The sequence below is a fragment of the Lycium barbarum genome, chromosome 6, assembly GCF_019175385.1.
Source record: "Lycium barbarum isolate Lr01 chromosome 6, ASM1917538v2, whole genome shotgun sequence".
Lineage (NCBI taxonomy): Eukaryota > Viridiplantae > Streptophyta > Magnoliopsida > Solanales > Solanaceae > Lycium > Lycium barbarum.
The window spans coordinates 39,234,591-39,254,338 of NC_083342.1; the positions used below are offsets into that span (position 1 = coordinate 39,234,591).

The window sequence follows — 19,748 nt, forward strand, 5'->3', positions numbered from 1 at the left end:
CTTACATGTATGGAAGATAATGATATTAGTATGGTGTTGTTGGAATATACATTATAAGGTTGTTATTGTTTTTATTGGAGTTGGAAGGTTTTGAAAGAAGTAGTAAATTGATTAAGTTGTTATAATGTATCTTGGATTGAATATGGAAATTGTTAGTGTGGTTGTTGAAATTATGTTGATAGTTTGGCCGGGTTGAATTCCCGGGATTGTTGTTGATTGAAATTGGCCAAGTTGAACTTGGTGGGATGGTGTATTTATAGGGGAAGTGCTGCCAAAATTTTGGTAGACAAATGTTACTTTGAGATTCCAATTCAAAAATGCTCTAATCAAAGTTTGGTAAATGTGACCAATTTGTAGATTTTGGCGGATTTGCAACTTGGATTCGGAATAACATAAGGAGCGAAAAGAGGTATGTAAGGCTTCACCCTTCTTTCTATGGCATGTCTTAGATGTAATAAGTCGGGTACGAGCCTCGGGGACAACTTTGTTCCCCGGAATCCGCACCTAAAGTTTTCCACTTTTTGTTCAATAGAATTGAACTAGAAAGTGTGCAAATGGTAGAAAGACCTCCTAAACCCCTAGAAGTTGCATAAATGGGACCCGATTACCCTAGAACCCTCACAAGTAATGCCAAGACATGTAACATATGTAAATCGTACACGCTACCTCATCCGGCCCGAGGTGGGCCCGTTACTCTCGGAATTTTCCTATAGTCTTGTTTGACTTACTTGAAGTGAATCCAAAGGGGACCTTTGATCCCGATCCCGCTACCAAATGATAACTGTTGTGACTACTTTAACGAGAATGTTTCTATGGTGATAATGATAACGACAATGTTAGACAAGAGAATGTGCCTATGATAAGTACGACCGGAACGATTCTACGACTAAGATTCCTAAGCTAAGGAGTTAATGTGAATATGAAGTTGATAAACTAATTTGTGAATCTTATTTGTATCCTCTAGCTATGACTTTACTTTCTAAAGACTCCCAAGCCTATGAACTGTCATCTGTGACGCCCACGATTTCATTCTACGTTTACTTTAATACTATTCTCCGTTGACCATCTCACCTTAAAATATTCTTCCCTTCGAGGTGAGACAAAAGCGATCACGAGTATTCCATAATGTAATCGGAGGTCACCGACCTTACGTCACTCCAATGGCTACATGATTTTTCCTTGGGCTCCCTTGTGTGCTTATATGATATATATATATATATATATATATATATATATATATATATATATATATATAACATGTATATGTATATATATATATATAAAACATGTATATGTATATAAGATATGTGTAAGTATATAAAATATGTATATGTATATAAGATATGTAAATGTATATAAGATATGTATATGTATACAAGCTATGTATATGAATACAAAAATATGTATACGTATATAAGATGTGTATATGCATACAAAGTACATATATGCAAGCTATGTATATAAACCTGGGCTGGGGGGAAGGGTTATATGGGGGAACGGGAAGGGAAATATGTTTCACTGCCACCTGATCAGCTGGGTTATCATCCCGGACGCGGGGTGCCCGGACGCGGGATATATGGGTGAGCCGGTGCGTATCTACATCGGCGCTATGTGGGTGAGCCGACATTGTTCGGCGCTATGATATGACCTACCATGTCATGACCAGACATGTTATGCTATGATATGACACGATACGCTATGATACGCTATGCTATGATAAGAAATGCTATGACAAGCTATGCTATGACATGCTATGATACGGTAAGCTATGCTATGATATGACAGGCTATGCTATGATATGATAAGCCATGCTATGATACGATATACTATGATATGACAGGCCATGCTATGATATGATAAGCTATGCTATGATGTGACAAGCTATGCTGTGACATGATACGCTAGGATATAATACTTCCATGACATGATATGCTACGATATGATATGATACGACACGCTATGATAGTGCAGAATGTAATATGATAAAAACATAACATGATTTAAACCCTATTTCCATGTCTATGAAAAAGAAATGTTTCAAAGAAAAACAAAAGAAAAGACAAGGGGCCTCCCTAAGTGCAGGTTACTTTCTTACCTCATTATACGTCCTACGACTCCATGATACTATTAATCGTACTCTATGTTACTACTTGTATTATCTTCCATGCCTTACATACTCGGTACACTATTCGTACTGACGTCCCTTCTTGTGGACGCTGCGTTTCATGCCGCGCAGGTCAGCAGACAGGTGGACGTGATCCTTAGAAGCTCTACCAGCCGCACTTGACAGCGCTCCAGTTGTTTCGGAGCCTCACTCCAGCGGTACTATTTTGTGTATGTATATTCGGGCCCGACAGTACTCGGCCCTCTCTATGTATAAGTATACTATGTCTAGAGGCTCGTAGACAGATATGTACAGTCAGTCAGGTACGGTTAGATATATGGTGTTTTGGCATGGTTGTTGTATAAAGTGATAACGAAGTTTACTAGTCTATGTTCATAATGACGCTGCTAATGTTAATGTTCATTAATGTTCAAAAAAAAAAACATGGCACTGTTTATACAGCTTGCTAAGAGGTAAAGGTAACAAGATAAATAAGGGGTGCTCGGTACAAGTATCGGGTACTCGTCACGGCCCCTAGTCGGGTCGTGACAGACATGCTCGGATCTTATGAAAGGAGTTACCCCGAGGTTTGTATCACATCTTATTTGCATCTAAGGCATGCCAAAAGAAAGAAAGGTAAGCTTTACATACCTTGCCCGCTTCCTAAGCTAATCCCAACTCAAGTCTCGGGCTCCCCAAGATCTACAATAACGTTATTAAATACCTAACGTTAGCTATAAGTACTTAGGAATTCAATCCTAATCTAGCACTTGTCTACAGAAATTTGGGCAGCATTTCCTCTGTAATTTCAACAACCCCGAGAATTCAACTCGGTCAAATCATCAACAACAATACCAACAACCATATTAACAACATCAACAATTAATTCAAAACACATTCTAACATTAGCAACTCCGTTTTACATAATTCGACGACATTCCATTTACATTCACCTCAACTACATACAATCAAGCTAACACCAATGCTCGCACACTCAATTACTAATCCGAAACCATTCAAACAAAACTCAAGAACACTTCAAACAATCCGCACAATATTCAAAATAATCTAACCAATATGCCACTCCACCTGAAACCTCCAAAATGCAACAATAGCAATAACAACACATTTCCTTCTTTCAAATTCATGAACTACACCAATAATTCACACGTTAACAACATTACTCCTATAAATACAAGAGACTACATTCAAATCAAGTTGGCTTCTAAAACAGCCCACAAAAATTTCAACTTCAACTTGAATCATTAGACTCTCATTTTCATCATAGAATCCATGACGACAACAACCAAAATACTATATAAAATTAGTTCATTCCTTGCCATACAAAGCAGCCCATATTCGGCCACCACCCCAACACACAAATTTCATGGTTTTCATCCATTTCCACACACTACAACATGTACAAAACATTCATAACATATGATAAAGAGGATTAAACCTTACCTTTCTTCACTACACTTCTCAACTTGGCTAGGGTGGTAAAGTGCACAAATAAGTGTTTTGCTTGCTCCAACAACTACTTCACGTTAAAGAGGGTCTTCCAATTGGTTGAATTGCTAGAAGAAAATATTTTTTTGATCAAGATTTTCCAAGGTTCTTGTTCGGCTAGCTATGGCCGAATAGCCCTTGTTCTTTTTTTTTCTCCAAGTTTCTCTAAGCTTCTAAGTGATAAAGATGAATATGATAAATATATCATCTTTTATCTAATTATATTATGCATCCATGTGGGCCAAGGCCCATACCATATTACACGGCCACTTGGCCCTTTTGTTCAAGAATTATAAGTTTTCCATAAATCACTTTTAACCCCAAATTTTCCTTAATATTTCCATGGGCCACCTTGTGAATTTCCCTTTTTACCCCTAGCCTTTCTTAATATTTCCACATCAAAAAATTTCATAAACAACTTGTGTGTTAAACAAGATCAAAAATATAGCCTGGCCCTTAACTTCTCGCAATTATCTTGAAATATCCGAATGTACCAAATACGGGATATAACAGTTGCGTTCGAACTAGACTTCCCGAACTTCAATTTAGGCTTTTGTTTCACTCCAAAACTCCTCATATACTAAAAGATATACTTTCCTCAAGTAGGGTCAAAATTTCCCCTCATATTTTCCCAAAGGCCGATAAACTTAATTTTCTTGATTCACTTGCCCTCCAATCCTTCCGTAACCATAAGATAAGTGCATACTATCCCAGTGAGTCCTCCAAGATCTATACTTAACATGACTAATACCTAATATATTTCACGTACAAACTACGAGGTGTAACAATGCTGTTTATCCCATTTAATTCTTTTCAATCCTGAACTCAAGAATATCAACAAGACGCTCACAGGAAACCAAAGTATATCACATGCCAATACATGCCCAAACCAATCGAACAAAGGGATGAAAATTTGAGGTTCCCTAAACTACATAGAAGCACCACATCGGGGTTATCAACCCACAATGGCTACCATTTCTCCCGAATAGCTAGGAAAAACCACATTGGGTTACGAACCCTCGATGACCACTCTTCCTCCCGAATTTCTAGGCTAACCTCACTAGGATCCATAATGACTATATTTCCTCTCAAGTAGCTACGCCAAACACAAACAAAATAATCATGGCATAATGCCGAATCACAGTCATAGCATGGAAGCCGAAGTACTCATTATGGATTATGTTTAACATCCCGTTAGTAGGGGTACATCAAGTCATTAGTATATTTAGAACCCATGTTAAGGTCATTAGATAGTTTCAACTTCAATAAAAATCCGCACATAGGGAAAAACACATGAAATATTCAAGCTTTACGAAATCAAATTCAAAGCATCCCTTATAGGGGTAAATCATGTTCAAAGTTCACAGCTTCATAAATCAGTTTCAATAATCCAAATATGATAAAATCATGAATAAAATATATATTGTACTACACCTAAGGTTCGATAAGGGCTTGTCCCTCACACACATGAAACCTTGCCAAAGAAACTATTATGGTAAAGGTTGAAGAGTATGTTCGAAAAAGAGACATACCTCAATTCCTGCTATAACATTACCAAATGGGGTTTCCGAGTTTCAAAAATCACTCTACAATTGATTTAGATGAGAAAGATTAGAACTTTACACCTTTTTCCTAGAATCCCCACCCTTTTCGAAAACTAGGGTTTTTAAGCCAATATTCATGTTCTTTCTTTCATATGATTCACTCATGGATTCTAATCACTTGAAATAGCCCACACTAGTCTCAGTCCCTTCAATAAACACCATTAGAGGTCAAATATCTTACCTTTACTGAGATTCTCCCAAAAGTCCTCTTCAATTGTTCTTCCCATGATTTCTAAGAATCTATGGATTTGAATGATAATCTAGCGTTACTCCTCGTTATTTTGATGTTGCTTAATCATAGGATGGTTAGGAACTCGCCTTTTAAGGTTTGGAGAAGTTCTAGGGTATTTTCTCCTCAAAAAGTCGGCCAAAAATGAAGTAGAATGAATAATTTTTTAAAATTTCACGATCTGTACTTTTATAGCCGAGCAAGACTTGTGACACGACCTGCGAAACACAGGTGTTACTTGGTGGACACAGAATAAACACATATTGTGACAGTAAAAAGTGATTTTTGGTGTTCAACCTATGTTTCGCAGCCTGACGTAATTTAGTAAAATAGTCATAACTTTTTAATCACATATTTAAGCTCCTTAATATATTGTTGGAAAGGTATTTCAATGGGATACAACTTTTATGCTGTAAGGTTTCTCAAATTCCTAACGTATTTTCACTTAATTAACCTAGAATTCAGACTTATCGTAAACTTAGTCGATTTGATCGAATCTTAAGCACCTCACTACTCTTCTTGATCTTAAATCAACTATTTCCAACCAAACACATCTTGATAGGACTTCATATACCTAAAATGTCACATTGCTTCTCATTTAAACACATTCACACCTAACCTGGATTTATAGATTGTTACATATTCGTGGTGCGACGGGCACTGATACGGGTACCAGTGCCATGTATGGGCAATATGTTGATATATGGTAGTGATAGTTGTAAACCAAGAATATCAAAACAAGTGGGCATTAGCACAATTGTCTGGATTTGATTGTTTTTGTGCATACATCACTCCATTTAATCGTGTATACTTGTGGTAATCGAGTTGTTAAGGTAATTATATACTTTATATGTTTTTAGTCGAATTTCACTTCATATTCATACTTCATCTGATCATCCATATTCATTCATGGTGATGGTCCACTCAATTCTAGCACGACGAGATCTTCTTTGATTGGATTCAAATTTGAGTAATGTTATTTTATCTGAATAAGGTTGGTTGCCGTTGGGAAATGGTTTAGGAATATTTGTGCATGCCGATGGGAAATAGTTACAGCGGGTATATGGACCTCGCGAGTCCCCCATGGGCCACAGCTCTTAGACCCAGCGAACCGTCCCCCTCCCCCCTCCCCCCTCCCCCCCGCGGAAGCGTGTGTGTATACTGGTGTCATATATGGCTATTGCATTGCACCTTATTCATTCAACAACATATATTATCTGATTATTTGACTAGTTGCTCCTACCTGGTTATTTTGGCTTATCTCTTATCTTGAAGGTTGAACTGTATTAAGTTAAGGAAAACCTGTAAATGCTAAAACAAAACTTTTTTTTAATTAACCTCATCACTACTTCAACGTTATCGGTTTGTGGGATTTACTGAGGACACGTGCTTTGATACTCATACTACACTTGCTGCACTATTTTGTGTGCAGATTCAGTTTCGAGTACGAGTAGATCCCGTGGAGCTATTTGAGTCTGAGACCTTGATTTTTGAGACTTGTGGTGAGCTGCCTAGCTGATCTGCAGCGCTAGCCTTCCCTATCTATTTTTATGCATTATGTCTTTCTTTACTTCCCCAGTTAGTATATTGATCATTGCAGACTGTATTATTATTACTCTTAGTGGCTCTTGTACACATGACATCAGTCTTGGGTGGTAATTTGTTATTTTCACACTTTGTTTTTAAGTAAATGACTTGACTTTATTTATTATTGTGTTATCACTTTTGATTAACTTAATGAGTTGGTTTAATAAGTTGTTGTTGGTTCGCCTACCTAGTGGTGATGCCATCACGGCTATTGAAAATTAGGTCATTAAATATTTAGTGTCATTCTTAGGTCACATAGTGTCCAGTGCAGGTTGAACCCAAGAAGGTTGAAGCAATTCAGAATTGGTCCGGACCTACTATTCCTACAGAGATCCATAGTTTCTTAGGTTTGACAAGTTATTATTGTCATTTTGTAGAGTGATTTTCATCCATTGCTTCCTATTCACTCAATTGACCCAGAAGGGTGTACAATTCAGGTTGTCTAAAGAGTGTGAGAAGTGTTTTCAGAAGCTCAAGACCATATTGTTACACCTTATAGTTTTATACATTGAGATTCGCCGTCCATTAGTTATCTTAATTTTAGACACAGGGATTTGCCTTCGAGGTTATATGAGGTTGGACATGCTTAACTTATGCTTATAAGTGTTAAAGTTCATGTTTGGTAAGTTACGGAAGGATTAGAGAATAAATGAATCAAAGCGGAAAAGTTCGTTAAAAGTTGTTTCCAGAAAATATAGAATATGAACCGTATAATTGAGATATGGTCCGTATTTTGAGATATGGACCGTATTTAAGGATTTTAAAATTTTCCAGAGAAGCAGAAATTTGAGGTGGTGTTATACGGACAACTATACGGACCATCATACGGCCAGAAAGTTGGTCGTATAATGTTATACGACCCAAGATACAGGCCATATTTGGCAATGTCGGTGGATTTTGCTGATTTTAAGTATGAGGACTCCTCTTCATTTTAAGTTATTTTAAACATAACTCCAAGTTCAATAAATCTCTAGATACCTCTCCAAACATATTCAAACACTTCTTCAAGCATAAATCAAAGATCAAAGTGAAGATTAAGGTGCTTAGGGTTTCAAAGTGAGGTTGAAACTTGTCTCTTCTTCTTGTAGAAGCTTTGGAGAATATTTCAAGGTGAAGTGACTTTGGAATTGGACTATTCTTGAGTTTTTGAGGTAAGATTTCGTTTTATTTCATGGTTATGAATTCATGGGGTAAATGTTAAGATTTTAGGAGAAGAAGTTGGAGGAAAAGTTCAAGTATGAATTTGATGATATTTTGAGTTGTAAATTAACTTGAGCTATGATTGTTAACATGTTTTGAGTATAATTTTGTTATGAGGGATAATAGTAATAGTGAGGAAGTGCTGTATACAAGTGTATATAGGGTTTCTTAATGGTATATTTTAAATATGGAGAATATGAGGTTAAAGGAGATTATATGGAGTTGTTGTGTAAATTGTTGATTGTGGATTTTGTGGTAATCATGAAGAAATAGGGGGAAAGCTATCCATTTCACTTTGGAATTGAGTTATCATTGATACACATGATATACAAGCGCCATCTAAGTCGTATATGTATTCTTGGTTACAGGAATGGTGCTCTAGTGGTGATAAGCTTGTTGTTGGATTACTTTTACGACTTGAGGTATGTTAAAGCTATTCCTTACTTTCTTTGGCATGATCCTTATGAACAATACATACACGTAGCATTAATCCATAATGGTTCCACTCTTAGAGTTAGGGATGATCCCTTTGATTCATGTTTCATAATGTATCTTCAGGAAGTCTTCCTTTAGATTTAGTATGATCTCTAGAGTTAATAATAATAATTGAGACTTGTATGTTATAAGAAAATATTTTGACTCTAGTTAATATGACTATGTTGGTTATGAAACTATTGGTGCTAAGACATTGGGAAAGGTCGAGGGTAAATTTGGAATTTCAGAAATTAGTTTCGGGAATTACAAAACGGGATTTTTAATGAATTGGGCCAAGAAAATTGGAAGACAAATTGAGGCCCAAAGACCATGGGGTGGCCGGCCATAAGGCAAGGTCCAAGCCCATTTTTAATGGTCATGTGATATACATGTGATCATTAGAACAAGAAATATATCAATGATCCCTTAGAGTTATCAAGAAACCAAGTCAAACACAAGAAATTGAAGAACACCCCCTAAAGGAGGCTCTCGGCCGAACCCAAGAGAAAAAAAAAATTCCCAAGCCTTGATTCTAATCCAAAAATCTTGTTCTTACCATATTTGTAGAGTACTCAAGACGCTCTTCAACGGGGTACAATTAGTTTGGTGAAAGGAGCACGTTTGTGACAAGTCGGAATTTCAAGTAAAGGTATGAATTTTGCTACTTTAATGTTATGGAATTGGTATGAATATGATAAGGATTGAGCATAGACGAGAATTTCGTAGTTTTGGTGTGTGTATGAAACCGTGTGTGTGTGTGTGGTTGATGTAGTGGCCGTGGGCTATAAGGAGTGTAAGGCAACGTGACTTTGATTTGTTTAGTTGGTTAGTTGCGTCGTTGTGACATTTATGACGTAAATGAATGTTTAACGAATCGAATTGGCATTGGAAAATGGTTGCGGATTATTATGGGAAAGTATATGATTTCGGTATATTTGTGTATATCCTTGTATAATTATGATATTAAGACTTCAAATGTGACTTATGGTTGTTGTTAATGAATTTGGAATAAAACAATGCGAGTTAGTAAGTTCGTCGTAGTTGTTGACGTTTGGGATGCAAAATGGAAAGTAGCGAATTGTTTGAACTTATGTATATTGCTTGGAATATTATTGGGACGTGTTTGAATAATCTTGAATGAGTAAATGAATACAATAATGTGGATGTTAGTTTGGTATTTCGAAGTTTGAATGAAAGCTGTTGATTTATGTAGAAAGAAAGAATATTGAAGTTAGAATGATTTAGTTGTGGCTTATGATGTTTGTGATGTTTGGGTTGTTGTGTTGATGTTTATTGAGCCGAGCTAAGTCTCGGGGGTGTTAGATATATAGGGGAAATGCTGCCGAAATTTCGGTAGACAAAAATGAAGTTAAGGAAATTCTTAAGCCTTAGAATCTCTAATTGGTAACTTTGACCATTTGCAGATTCTGGACGAAACGGGACTTGAGTTTGGGGTGAGCATAAGACGTTTATAAGGTATGTAAAGCTCCCCACTTCTTCTTTTGGCATGTCTTAGTATGTTAGGTTGATATCGGAACCCCGGGAGCAATTCTGCTCCTCGAAATCTGATCTATAAAATGGCTACTATTCATTCAATTCAACTGAAGCCTAATGACCCTATTTTGGCTAGAAAGCAAGTAAGCGTCCGAAACTTATGCAAATGCAATCGGATTACTTCGAAATCTTTATGTATGATCCCATAGACACTAAATGTTCGTAATTTATATTCGCCACCTCGACTTGACCCGAGGTGGGCCCGCTAACCCCGAGATGCCTTATTCGTTCTATTAGGCTCTCTTTTTGGATAAGTTTCGATAAAGAATCTTCGATTTTGAAATTGTCCTCTATGAAATAATGTTTTGATTACTATAATATACTAAGCTATGTTGTGAGCCATACGTACCACTTTGGAAACATTTTTGTGAAATAAACTTTCGTACTAACTAATTATCCGACTACTTTGGTTAATGAAATGACTTATGAAGTACTCAAGTTTTGAAAGGCTATTTTGATATACAATTGCATTGTTTGCTCACGACTCCGCTCGTGCCTTATTATGACTTCATTCACCGGTTCCCGGGCCGGTTATGATTCGTGCGCATTATGATAAATTCGGTCGTATGCTGTGTTACGGTTCCCGAGACCTCGCCATAGGGCCGGGTTCCGTTTGGTGTTATGTTGTGATATGGCTGGTGATATGATATGCTGATATGTGTGTGCTCGGGGATGTACGGAGATTTGAACCTTCTGGTGTTATGTTGTGTGTGGCACCAGCGTCGGAGTGGTGACCACGTTCCTGAGCTTTGCATGATTTTGTTTGCATTATGTATATATGATTTTGATACACATTTGGATATACTGTTCGGCAATTCTTTCCTTTGTATCCTGTTTGCTTTCAGTTGTGGTCTATATTTCTGTACTCCATGCTTTACATACTCAGTACATCTTTCATACTGACCCCCTTTTCTTCGGGGGCTGCATTTCATGCCCGCAGGTACAGACACAGGTGATCCACCACTGTAGGCTCCACTTTCTGCTATTTCGGAGTACTCCTTTTGATCCGGAGTCCACTTTTGGTACATACATCTTTTGCTATGTATATATATTTCTGTATATCTGACTATTTGGGTACGGCGGGGGCCCTGTCCCGTCATATGATTCTATCGGTCTGTTTAGAGGTCTGTGGACATGTTTGTGGGTTAGGGTCTTTCTGTATGGTTATGTGTATATGTTGTTTGGGCAATCCCATACGCCGAGGCGGCCAGTCCGCATATATTTATACGTTGCTTTGTTAGCCCTGTGTGGCCTCTGTTGGTGTTTGTTGTGTACAGGGTTATTTTGGATAGTCTGTAAAACAAAGGAAACTCTGCCGAAATGTTTCTGGAAATTATCTAAATTTGGAATATAGCCTTGTCGGCTTCTGCTATATATTTGAATGCATTTGATAGATGGGTTTGGGTGCCCAGATCGGGCACTAGTCATGGCCTACGGGGTTGGGTCGTGACAGTATGTATGGGGTATGGGGAAGGTGACGGCATTATATACGCATTACCACCCGATCAGCTGGTCATATAATGATACGATGATGATGCCAATGCCACAGAGGCCGATACGATACGACGGGATACCCACAGAGGCTTGACAGGCATTATATATGTATATATGTATGACCCCATGCATGCATGCACAGTATTTACGTATCATTGACTCACAGAAACAGTTCAGACGTACAGGTTGCATATATTTAACCTATGTTCTCTTATGTCTATCTTATGTTATTCTCATGCCTTACATACTCAGTACTTTGTCTGTACTGACGTCCTTTTGTTTGTAGACACTAGGTTCATGCCCGCAGGTAGACAGGGAGATGGTTCAGACCCTTAGGCTGCCATTTCAACACTATACAGGAGCACTCCACTTATTCCAGAGTTGCAGTTCAGCTAGGTATGACTCTTTTTTGTTCATTTGGGCATAGCGGGGTCCTATCCCATCCTTATTGTGTGATGCACTCAGTAGAGGCTCGTAGACAGATGTGTACAGATAGATGTTCTATGGTCATTTTGGTTCTTTTTAATTATGTATATAGATCTTTTGGGCTTGTGTCCCTTGCAGCTTATGACATCTATTAGTGAGTATCATGGCCCACACTAAGGTATGATTACGTAATGCATGTATGTCTCGTGGTGCTCGATATCCGGGTGCCCGTTATGGCCCTCAGGTTGGGTTGTGAAACATATTGCCTAGCACGCCAATTTTTATAATTTCCCGCTAGTTTAAGACGATATACTGTGTACTGTGATGCTTCACATATTGGGCTTGGGTGTATCTTGATGCAGAACGTTTCACGCCAGTTGAAAATTGAATGTGGTAGTGGATTTGACACTATTATTTTATCATTTTGTTTAACCTTTTAAGCTACGAGACTTGGAGATTTGGACTAGGTTTCCACCATTTGAGTTGGTGTAGATGTTCTAATAATCTCCTTGAGTTTTTATCATGATCTGACTTGAAGATTTATCATTAAAACATGAAGTTAGATGTGTAAAATTAGGAATTTGAGACATAAACCTTAGAATCGCTAAATTGAGGTTTTGAGCATGCATGTGTGTTGAGATTCATATCTTCTTATGATTAACAAACAACATGTATTATGAGAAGGAATTGTGCTATGAACCAGGTCCTTATTACTTATGTCGTACGAGCAGAAAAGTGTATCTGTGTTAAGATCTTGTGCCGAGATATTTTAGGAAAAATATATATGTATATCTCATGTATTATTCGCACAATATAGTTTGAGATATTCGCAAGATCTTTCCATAGCATTTGAAGTGCAAAAGATTTTGTCTGATGGAAAATATTGTTGGAAAGACACGGTATGAGAATCCTTTTCGATTAAGGAATCTGACTTGGTTTCTTGACAGAATCTCCAAATGTATACGATTTCCTTTTTTATGTGTTTACTACTGAAATAGTATATATTGTATACTACTTGCAAGAAATTATTCGTTCACACAAATTGAGCGATATATCAAAAGTCCTATAGCTTTCAAGTAACTCATTGTTCTTGGAAAGTACGAAGACTGATCATCTGATAATGTAAAGAACCACGTTGAAGACTCTGGTCCTTATGTAGTTGTGTCTATGCATCGAGCCTAGTCCTAGTCCAATTGAATTAGGCTTTGAGTTGTAACCATATGCTTTTGAGAAGTATTATTAGGTTGTTGTGAGTGTTATGAAGAACAATTTGTAAGTTATTGTGAGTTCTTGTGGCGAAGAATAATGTATTATTATTCCAAGCCAAGTTTGACTTGAGGGGAGTATAACAAGTGACTGTTGATGTCAAGGCTTAGAGTTAAATCTTATGTTGCAAGGATGTTGTAATCGGAATTTTTGGCTCGCTTGTTTCAGTGACTTTGGAGTTAATCCTACTATAAGCCTGTGGTAAGTCTCAGAACATGAAACAGAGTGCTAAAACCCAAAACGAGGGATTGATTTATTACAAAATTGATTCGGGAATAAGGAAAGAAATATAAATATTTGTTCTGCTTAGCCAAGTAAATTGTTAATGCAGTATTGTTATCTCTAATCTCATATAAATAATCTCAATAGGATCTTTCTAAATTAATCTATTGCTGACACCGGAACGCGCTATCTATACTAGTATACTGAGTAATGTTCCACTCTGTCGAGCTAGGATGTGTAAAGGGTGATGATCACCCCGTGTTATGCGCTTGCGTCATATAAGGTTTAAAATAAATTAAATAGGTGAGTAGAAATTGATAAATTTCTACGAGTATCATTATTCTTGCAATTAATAACCCAAACAAATAATAGGTTGAGTTAATTGAAGAATCCGCAAATCCATAACCCTGTTAATTCTCATGGAAATTCATCATGCTAGGTGTGTGAGTTACTTATTTCTTCTTGAGAAAAGATATCATTTAACTCCTGAACTTGGCACGAAAACTCACTTCAATAACTAAACTTAAGTTGTATTTATGTACCCCTCTTACCAACTTTCATTTTAATTAAATACAACCTCAGATACTGACGTGGCAAAAAAAAATTAAGAGAATAAAGAGCATAAAAAGGTGGACCCGCTTATATATATATATATATATATATATATATATATATATATATATATATACAATTAAAAAATAAAATAAGAATAATATACAATTAAAAAACCATCTTCTTCTTCACAACCCCCCACCTCACAGCCCCGCCCCCACCACCTTCCTCCTCCTTCTTCTTCACAAACTCCTCTTTCTCTCTATATTCTGATCATTCTTTTCTTACCATTTTCACCATTTTTTGGTTTCTTGATTTTGATTTTTGTTTTCGAATCAGATTTGAAAAATGATATTGAAAGTTTTCGAAAATCATTTGAGATTTCGAAGAAGCGGTGAAGCAAGCTTGCGGAGAGTGGAAGTGGGTATACTATTGAAATTGGGAAAAGTCTCTGTTATCGTCTCTATTTTTCTAAACAACAACGAAGAAATTGAAGAAATTGCACAATCTGTCTCTATTTTTCTAAGCAACAATGAAGAAATTGAAGAAATTGCACGAACTGTCTCTATTTTTCTAAGCAATGAAGAAGTGCATGAACTGTAATGAAGAAATTGCAGGCGGGTTTTTGTTGATACCCGCCGCCGCCTCTTTTTTTTTGTTGATATCAATCCGAATTTTAGTCCAAAATTTGTGGATTTTCTTAATTTGGTGATTTGAATGAGAAGTAGAAGCAAAATTGGAAGAATATGGTCTGTTGGAAATTATTGTTGCTTCGGTGATGGGGAAGGTTGGCAGCGGCAGTGGTGGTTATGGTGGAAATATGATTAACAAAAGAAAATCTTTGACAAAGACGAATTTTTTCAATTGGGTTGATTTAAGGAGGCAATACTTATGGTGGCGGTGGTGGTGGTGGTTGCAACAAGTGTGGTGATGATGAGGAGAAGAAGAAGAAAGAGAAAAGAGAGAAAGAAGAAGAAAGAGAAAAAATAATAAAGAAAAATGAAAAATGAAGGGTTGGTAATTTTTGACATGGCAATGACGTGGCAAGAACGTGGCAATGACGTGACGCGAGTGTAATACATCTCACATTGTGAGAGTGGTATTATTTTTTCAGGGTGAAAAATAATTGAAACGTAAGTTATTAAAGGAGGTATATAAATACAACTTAAGTTGAGTTGCTAAAGTGAATTTTCGTGCCAAATTCAAGGGTGAAATGATGTCTTTTCTCTTTCTTCTTTAATCACCAATTTTAGTTAGAATTAGTTACAAAAATACCTTAATCTTTTTCTTGACTAATATAAAATAAAATTAGTTTACAATGAGTGAATAGTAAATCACAAGTCTTTGTGGGAACGATACTCAACTCACTACATTATAATTTGTTGACCACGTATACTTTCGTGCATTTGGGAGTAACATTCATTTTTGGCACAGAGAAAAGGTTACCCGGGATTGAAGAGTTGGCTTTCAAGAGTGAGTTAGACACCAAAAATGCCTAACAACGTTAGTTAAATAAAACTCCTCACTGAGCACCATAAGATCAAGTGCATGACAATAATAATCTGACCTTTCAAATTAAAAAATATCCAAAAATCATGCATCTAAAGAAGAATTATGCAGTGAACACTCCCTTATTTAGGACAACAGAAAATGAAAAGCTGACATCTAATTAGAAGAAATTCGAGAAGACAAAATAAGAGTAAGGGGGAACTAGCAGCAAGTTTTATATTCCAAAGAGCCCTTGATCAACTGGAGCTTCTTGTGCATATTGAAACTCCTTTTAAACTTAAAAGTTTAATGCGCAAATGCATGGGGTAAAAAACTGCAAGTCCAATAGCTGGTCAGCCAAGTTTCAAGTGCAACGATTGTCCCATCTCCCAAGGATGTGGAGAATTTTCCAAGAATAACGATGTCAAGTTCTACAGCCATTCAAGTATGCAACGGAATTCACTTCATCAAGCGAGTATGACGACCAATGACATCATCTTGCATTTAGTTCTTCCAACCCTGTTCCATTAATTACCGTACATATCATATCGCACCTACTTGTCATTTGGTTAACCTGACTTTGGACGTTTCAAGGTGCCATTCAGTACTATCTATCATCTGAGTTGACACATTGTGCAAGGATGCCCAGCTCTCCCACAATATTTCTGTAGATCTTTTTTATAATGGTAACATTGTATTCATCAGTGCAAAAAGATGCATTGGCAACAGAAGAACAAGAAAAGAAAAATGCTTATGTACAAGTCCACAAGGCTTCCAAAAAGTCTAGGATGGCATCAGCATCCTCTATACAAAATTCTTTACACCAAAAATGCAAGTTCAAAATACACTTCTTTACTTTTTGTATTGGATTACTCTTGTTCACAAAAGATCTGCTATTTCTTTCCTTCCATATCTTGAAGTGTAGAAGACCATTAGGCAGATATTTCGCTTCATCTCCTGCTAGGCCTGACAAGCCCATCAGTCACCTGGAAATGTGAGCTTTAACAGAGCCCAAAACATTGAAAATTAATTAACTCTAGCTTCTTGCATGTGGTTACTAATGCCTTAGAGAAAACATATTCAAAAGCTTGAATGACTTGAATAGGTAGTGCAAACACATATTAGAAACATAGCCAACTATGAATCAGATTGTTCAAAGAAATGATACTTATATGACCAAATCAGGACAGGCACTATATTTGCCCCTCAAAGGATATACTTGAAGAGGATATTTTAGAAAACCTTCCATACTCATATCTGACCTTCCGTCCAGACTATGTAAATTGAGATCTGAAGTTCAACAGATTAGATCATGGATTTGTTGATACAGCCTCTATACTTGTTTCTCCATGTAAATAACATTACTACAATCTGACTTAAGTTGTTTGCTTTAATAAATTTACTCATTCACGAATAATGCCAATAGCAAAAGTGTCTAGTTTGGTGGCTTTAAAAGAAGATTAACAGATACAGTAACTATGAGTCAACAAATATCAAAAAGCCAGCAAGTAAAAATGCAAGTGGCAGTATATCAAAGGAATATGAACCAGAGTATATGCAGTGACGCTGAAAATTTCATAAGGTTCTAGAACTTTAAAGTGCACTAACGAATATTAACAATAACATTTGTGTGTCAAAGGTGGCTCGGACTAGTACAATACCGCTCGACGTGATAATAAGTGTGCGAGGTGTAATGAAAGACCTAGGGTCAAGCCAAGTTGGATAACTACACGAAGAATTAAAGTTTCATACGAGCGCGCCAAGGCCTAACTTCAAATGATCACTACTCTCAATGTATAACGACTTATACTCTGGATAAGAAATCAGATTAAAGCACTTTGAGTCTAGTTTCCAACACCGCAAATCGTTCGTCATTTAGACATTCCTACAAAAAGATGAACATTTTACTAATTGGTGTCCAGCAGTAAATCCAGGCAGACAGAATTGTCTTGCCCTCCGCGAGAGGTGCCGCGAGCTGGCGAAAATTATTTGGAATTGAGCTCGCCTAGAAAGAAATGCAGCCAGCAAACCTGGGCTATAAATAGGTTTGACGGGGCACCGATATTTCTGGCATTTGGGACTTAGGGGTTTGGAGGTAGAGTAGAGATTGGAGCTCGGGGATTTTTCTACCATACAGTATTATTTGGTGTTTTGAGTTCATTTTACTCATCATACACATAATTTAACACCATTTTAGCATTCCACACGCGAGCAAGCTAGGGACCCATGTCATCTCCTGCTGTTGGTGTACCCCACTTCATTTCCGTGGAAAGGTTGTTACTTTCGCAATTACTGTTTATTCTTCATGTCACACAAGCGCCATAGATAGGTTGATGTATAATTTGGGTGATGGATACTCATTAGCATTGTAAATTACTTTTATATCCGTGTTATGCTTATTATTGATGTTAGGCCATTGAGGGCCATTTGCTAGGTTTGAAACTCCATGTTTTGGGAAAGAAAATGAAACTGATGATACTTTTTGTTTGTAAAAGACATTACACATGCCATGTTCAAAATGATAATGTTTTCATAACTGAAATATTATATGGTGCATGTGGGCATGATTCGGGTAGAATTTAATTGGTTCGCTTGGTGCAAGTTAACAGCATAGGGTGTCTGCCACGTCTCAACCCGTTTTGGGGCGTGACAGTATAACCATTAATAGATTTAAAAATAAAACCAACAAAAGAAATCCTAGAGATACTTCAAACGAGTTTACCTAGTTCCAGATGGATGGGTTTCTAAACTGAGATGACATAGCCTCTAATAGAAACTTGACGAGGTTTCCTCTCTCCACTTCTTTTTCCTTCTTGAGCTCAAGATGTCTGACCTGGTCACATATGAATAGGAAAAAACACGTCATTTTGGAGGTCGAAATATAAGCTGTAAGAACGGTTACCCAGAATAGAGTTTCTGAAAATTTATTTGCCTCTAAAGGAAATGTAGTGCTTTCTCCAAATAGACAATTATTCTTAAACATGAAATGATCTTTGAAAAAATCATTGTAGTGCTAAAACTTACGCAACTAAGTACAAGATATATCTTGGTAGGGAGTTTCACACTATTCCATCATTTGGAATGTCATTTCACAAGAAACATCCTTACATCCTGAAGCAATATCAGTAAACATTTGAAAATATTTCACTCATTAGACATGATGGCATCCACGGACAACTGAATCTCCTACGGGTTTAAAGATCATAAAGTGCTGTGATATTCCTGAAGTCACTTTCCGTCAAATATCAGTATTTTCCCAAGGATAAGTTCTATTTCTGATTCATCATTTTCTTTCGCGACAGCTCCATATCTCAATATCCTCAGTTATTGTAGGAGACAACCATGGAAGAGAGATAGTCAATAAAGGGCAGGTGGAGGCATTCACCAGAAGAATGCATTTAGGTATGTGTCAACTTAACTAAGAACATCAAATGAGAGTAGTTTGAACATGCAATAAAAGTCATCCTACCTTCACTGAATCCTTTTGGGATACACCAGTGTCAGTGATGATGACAAGGCATTTGATGTCATGCTCATTGGCATATTCGTACTGTTCTGTAAGGCTTGGATCACTTAGAGGAACAAATTCAGCCTGTCAAATGTTCAAAACTTAGTTCATATATCAAACACATTCAGGCAGAAGAGTGGTAATTGAACAGCTAACCCTGATATTTTCTTCCCAAAGCTCTGCCAATAGTTCCATCCGTTCTATTAACAGACCACCACCTCCTCTTGAACAAACAAGAACATTGGTGACAACATCATATCTGCATGTTATTACTGTAATTTTAGGTAATTGCTGATTGGAAAGTGAGCAAGGAGGAATTAAGGATAACAAAAAAATAGTATCAATTTCATATTTCTGCTTGACGAAAAGACAGAGAAAACACCTGTAAGGTCTGCTATCCAGAGAAGAAGCATGTTGCAAAATTGTCTCTAAGGCAAGACTGCTCCCTGCAGCTCCTGGAGGATTTGATTTCTGGAAATATTCATGCAGAAAATTACAAATTGAGACAGACGAAAAGAATGACTCAGAACT

General features: G+C 37.0%; 1 protein-coding gene across 7 annotated transcripts in view; it reads right to left on the bottom strand.

Annotated features, from left to right (window-relative positions):
- Positions 1-16,361: 16,361 nt before the first annotated feature.
- LOC132643742 (eIF-2-alpha kinase GCN2) overlaps positions 16,362-19,748 on the bottom strand; it is a 66,315-nt gene continuing 62,928 nt past the window's right edge. For 6 of the 7 annotated variants that reach the window (XM_060360273.1, XM_060360272.1, XM_060360271.1 and 3 more), the window contains 5 exons: positions 19,600-19,688; positions 19,374-19,476; positions 19,179-19,301; positions 18,432-18,542; positions 16,362-16,708 (listed from right to left, as the gene is read on the bottom strand). In XM_060360273.1, the coding sequence (XP_060216256.1) occupies positions 18,432-18,542; positions 19,179-19,301; positions 19,374-19,476; positions 19,600-19,688 (426 nt within the window). In that variant the 3' untranslated portion in view covers positions 16,362-16,708. Of the gene's footprint in view, positions 16,709-18,431; positions 18,543-19,178; positions 19,302-19,373; positions 19,477-19,599; positions 19,689-19,748 lie in introns of those variants that run through there. The other variant, XR_009583751.1, reaches the window with a different exon arrangement.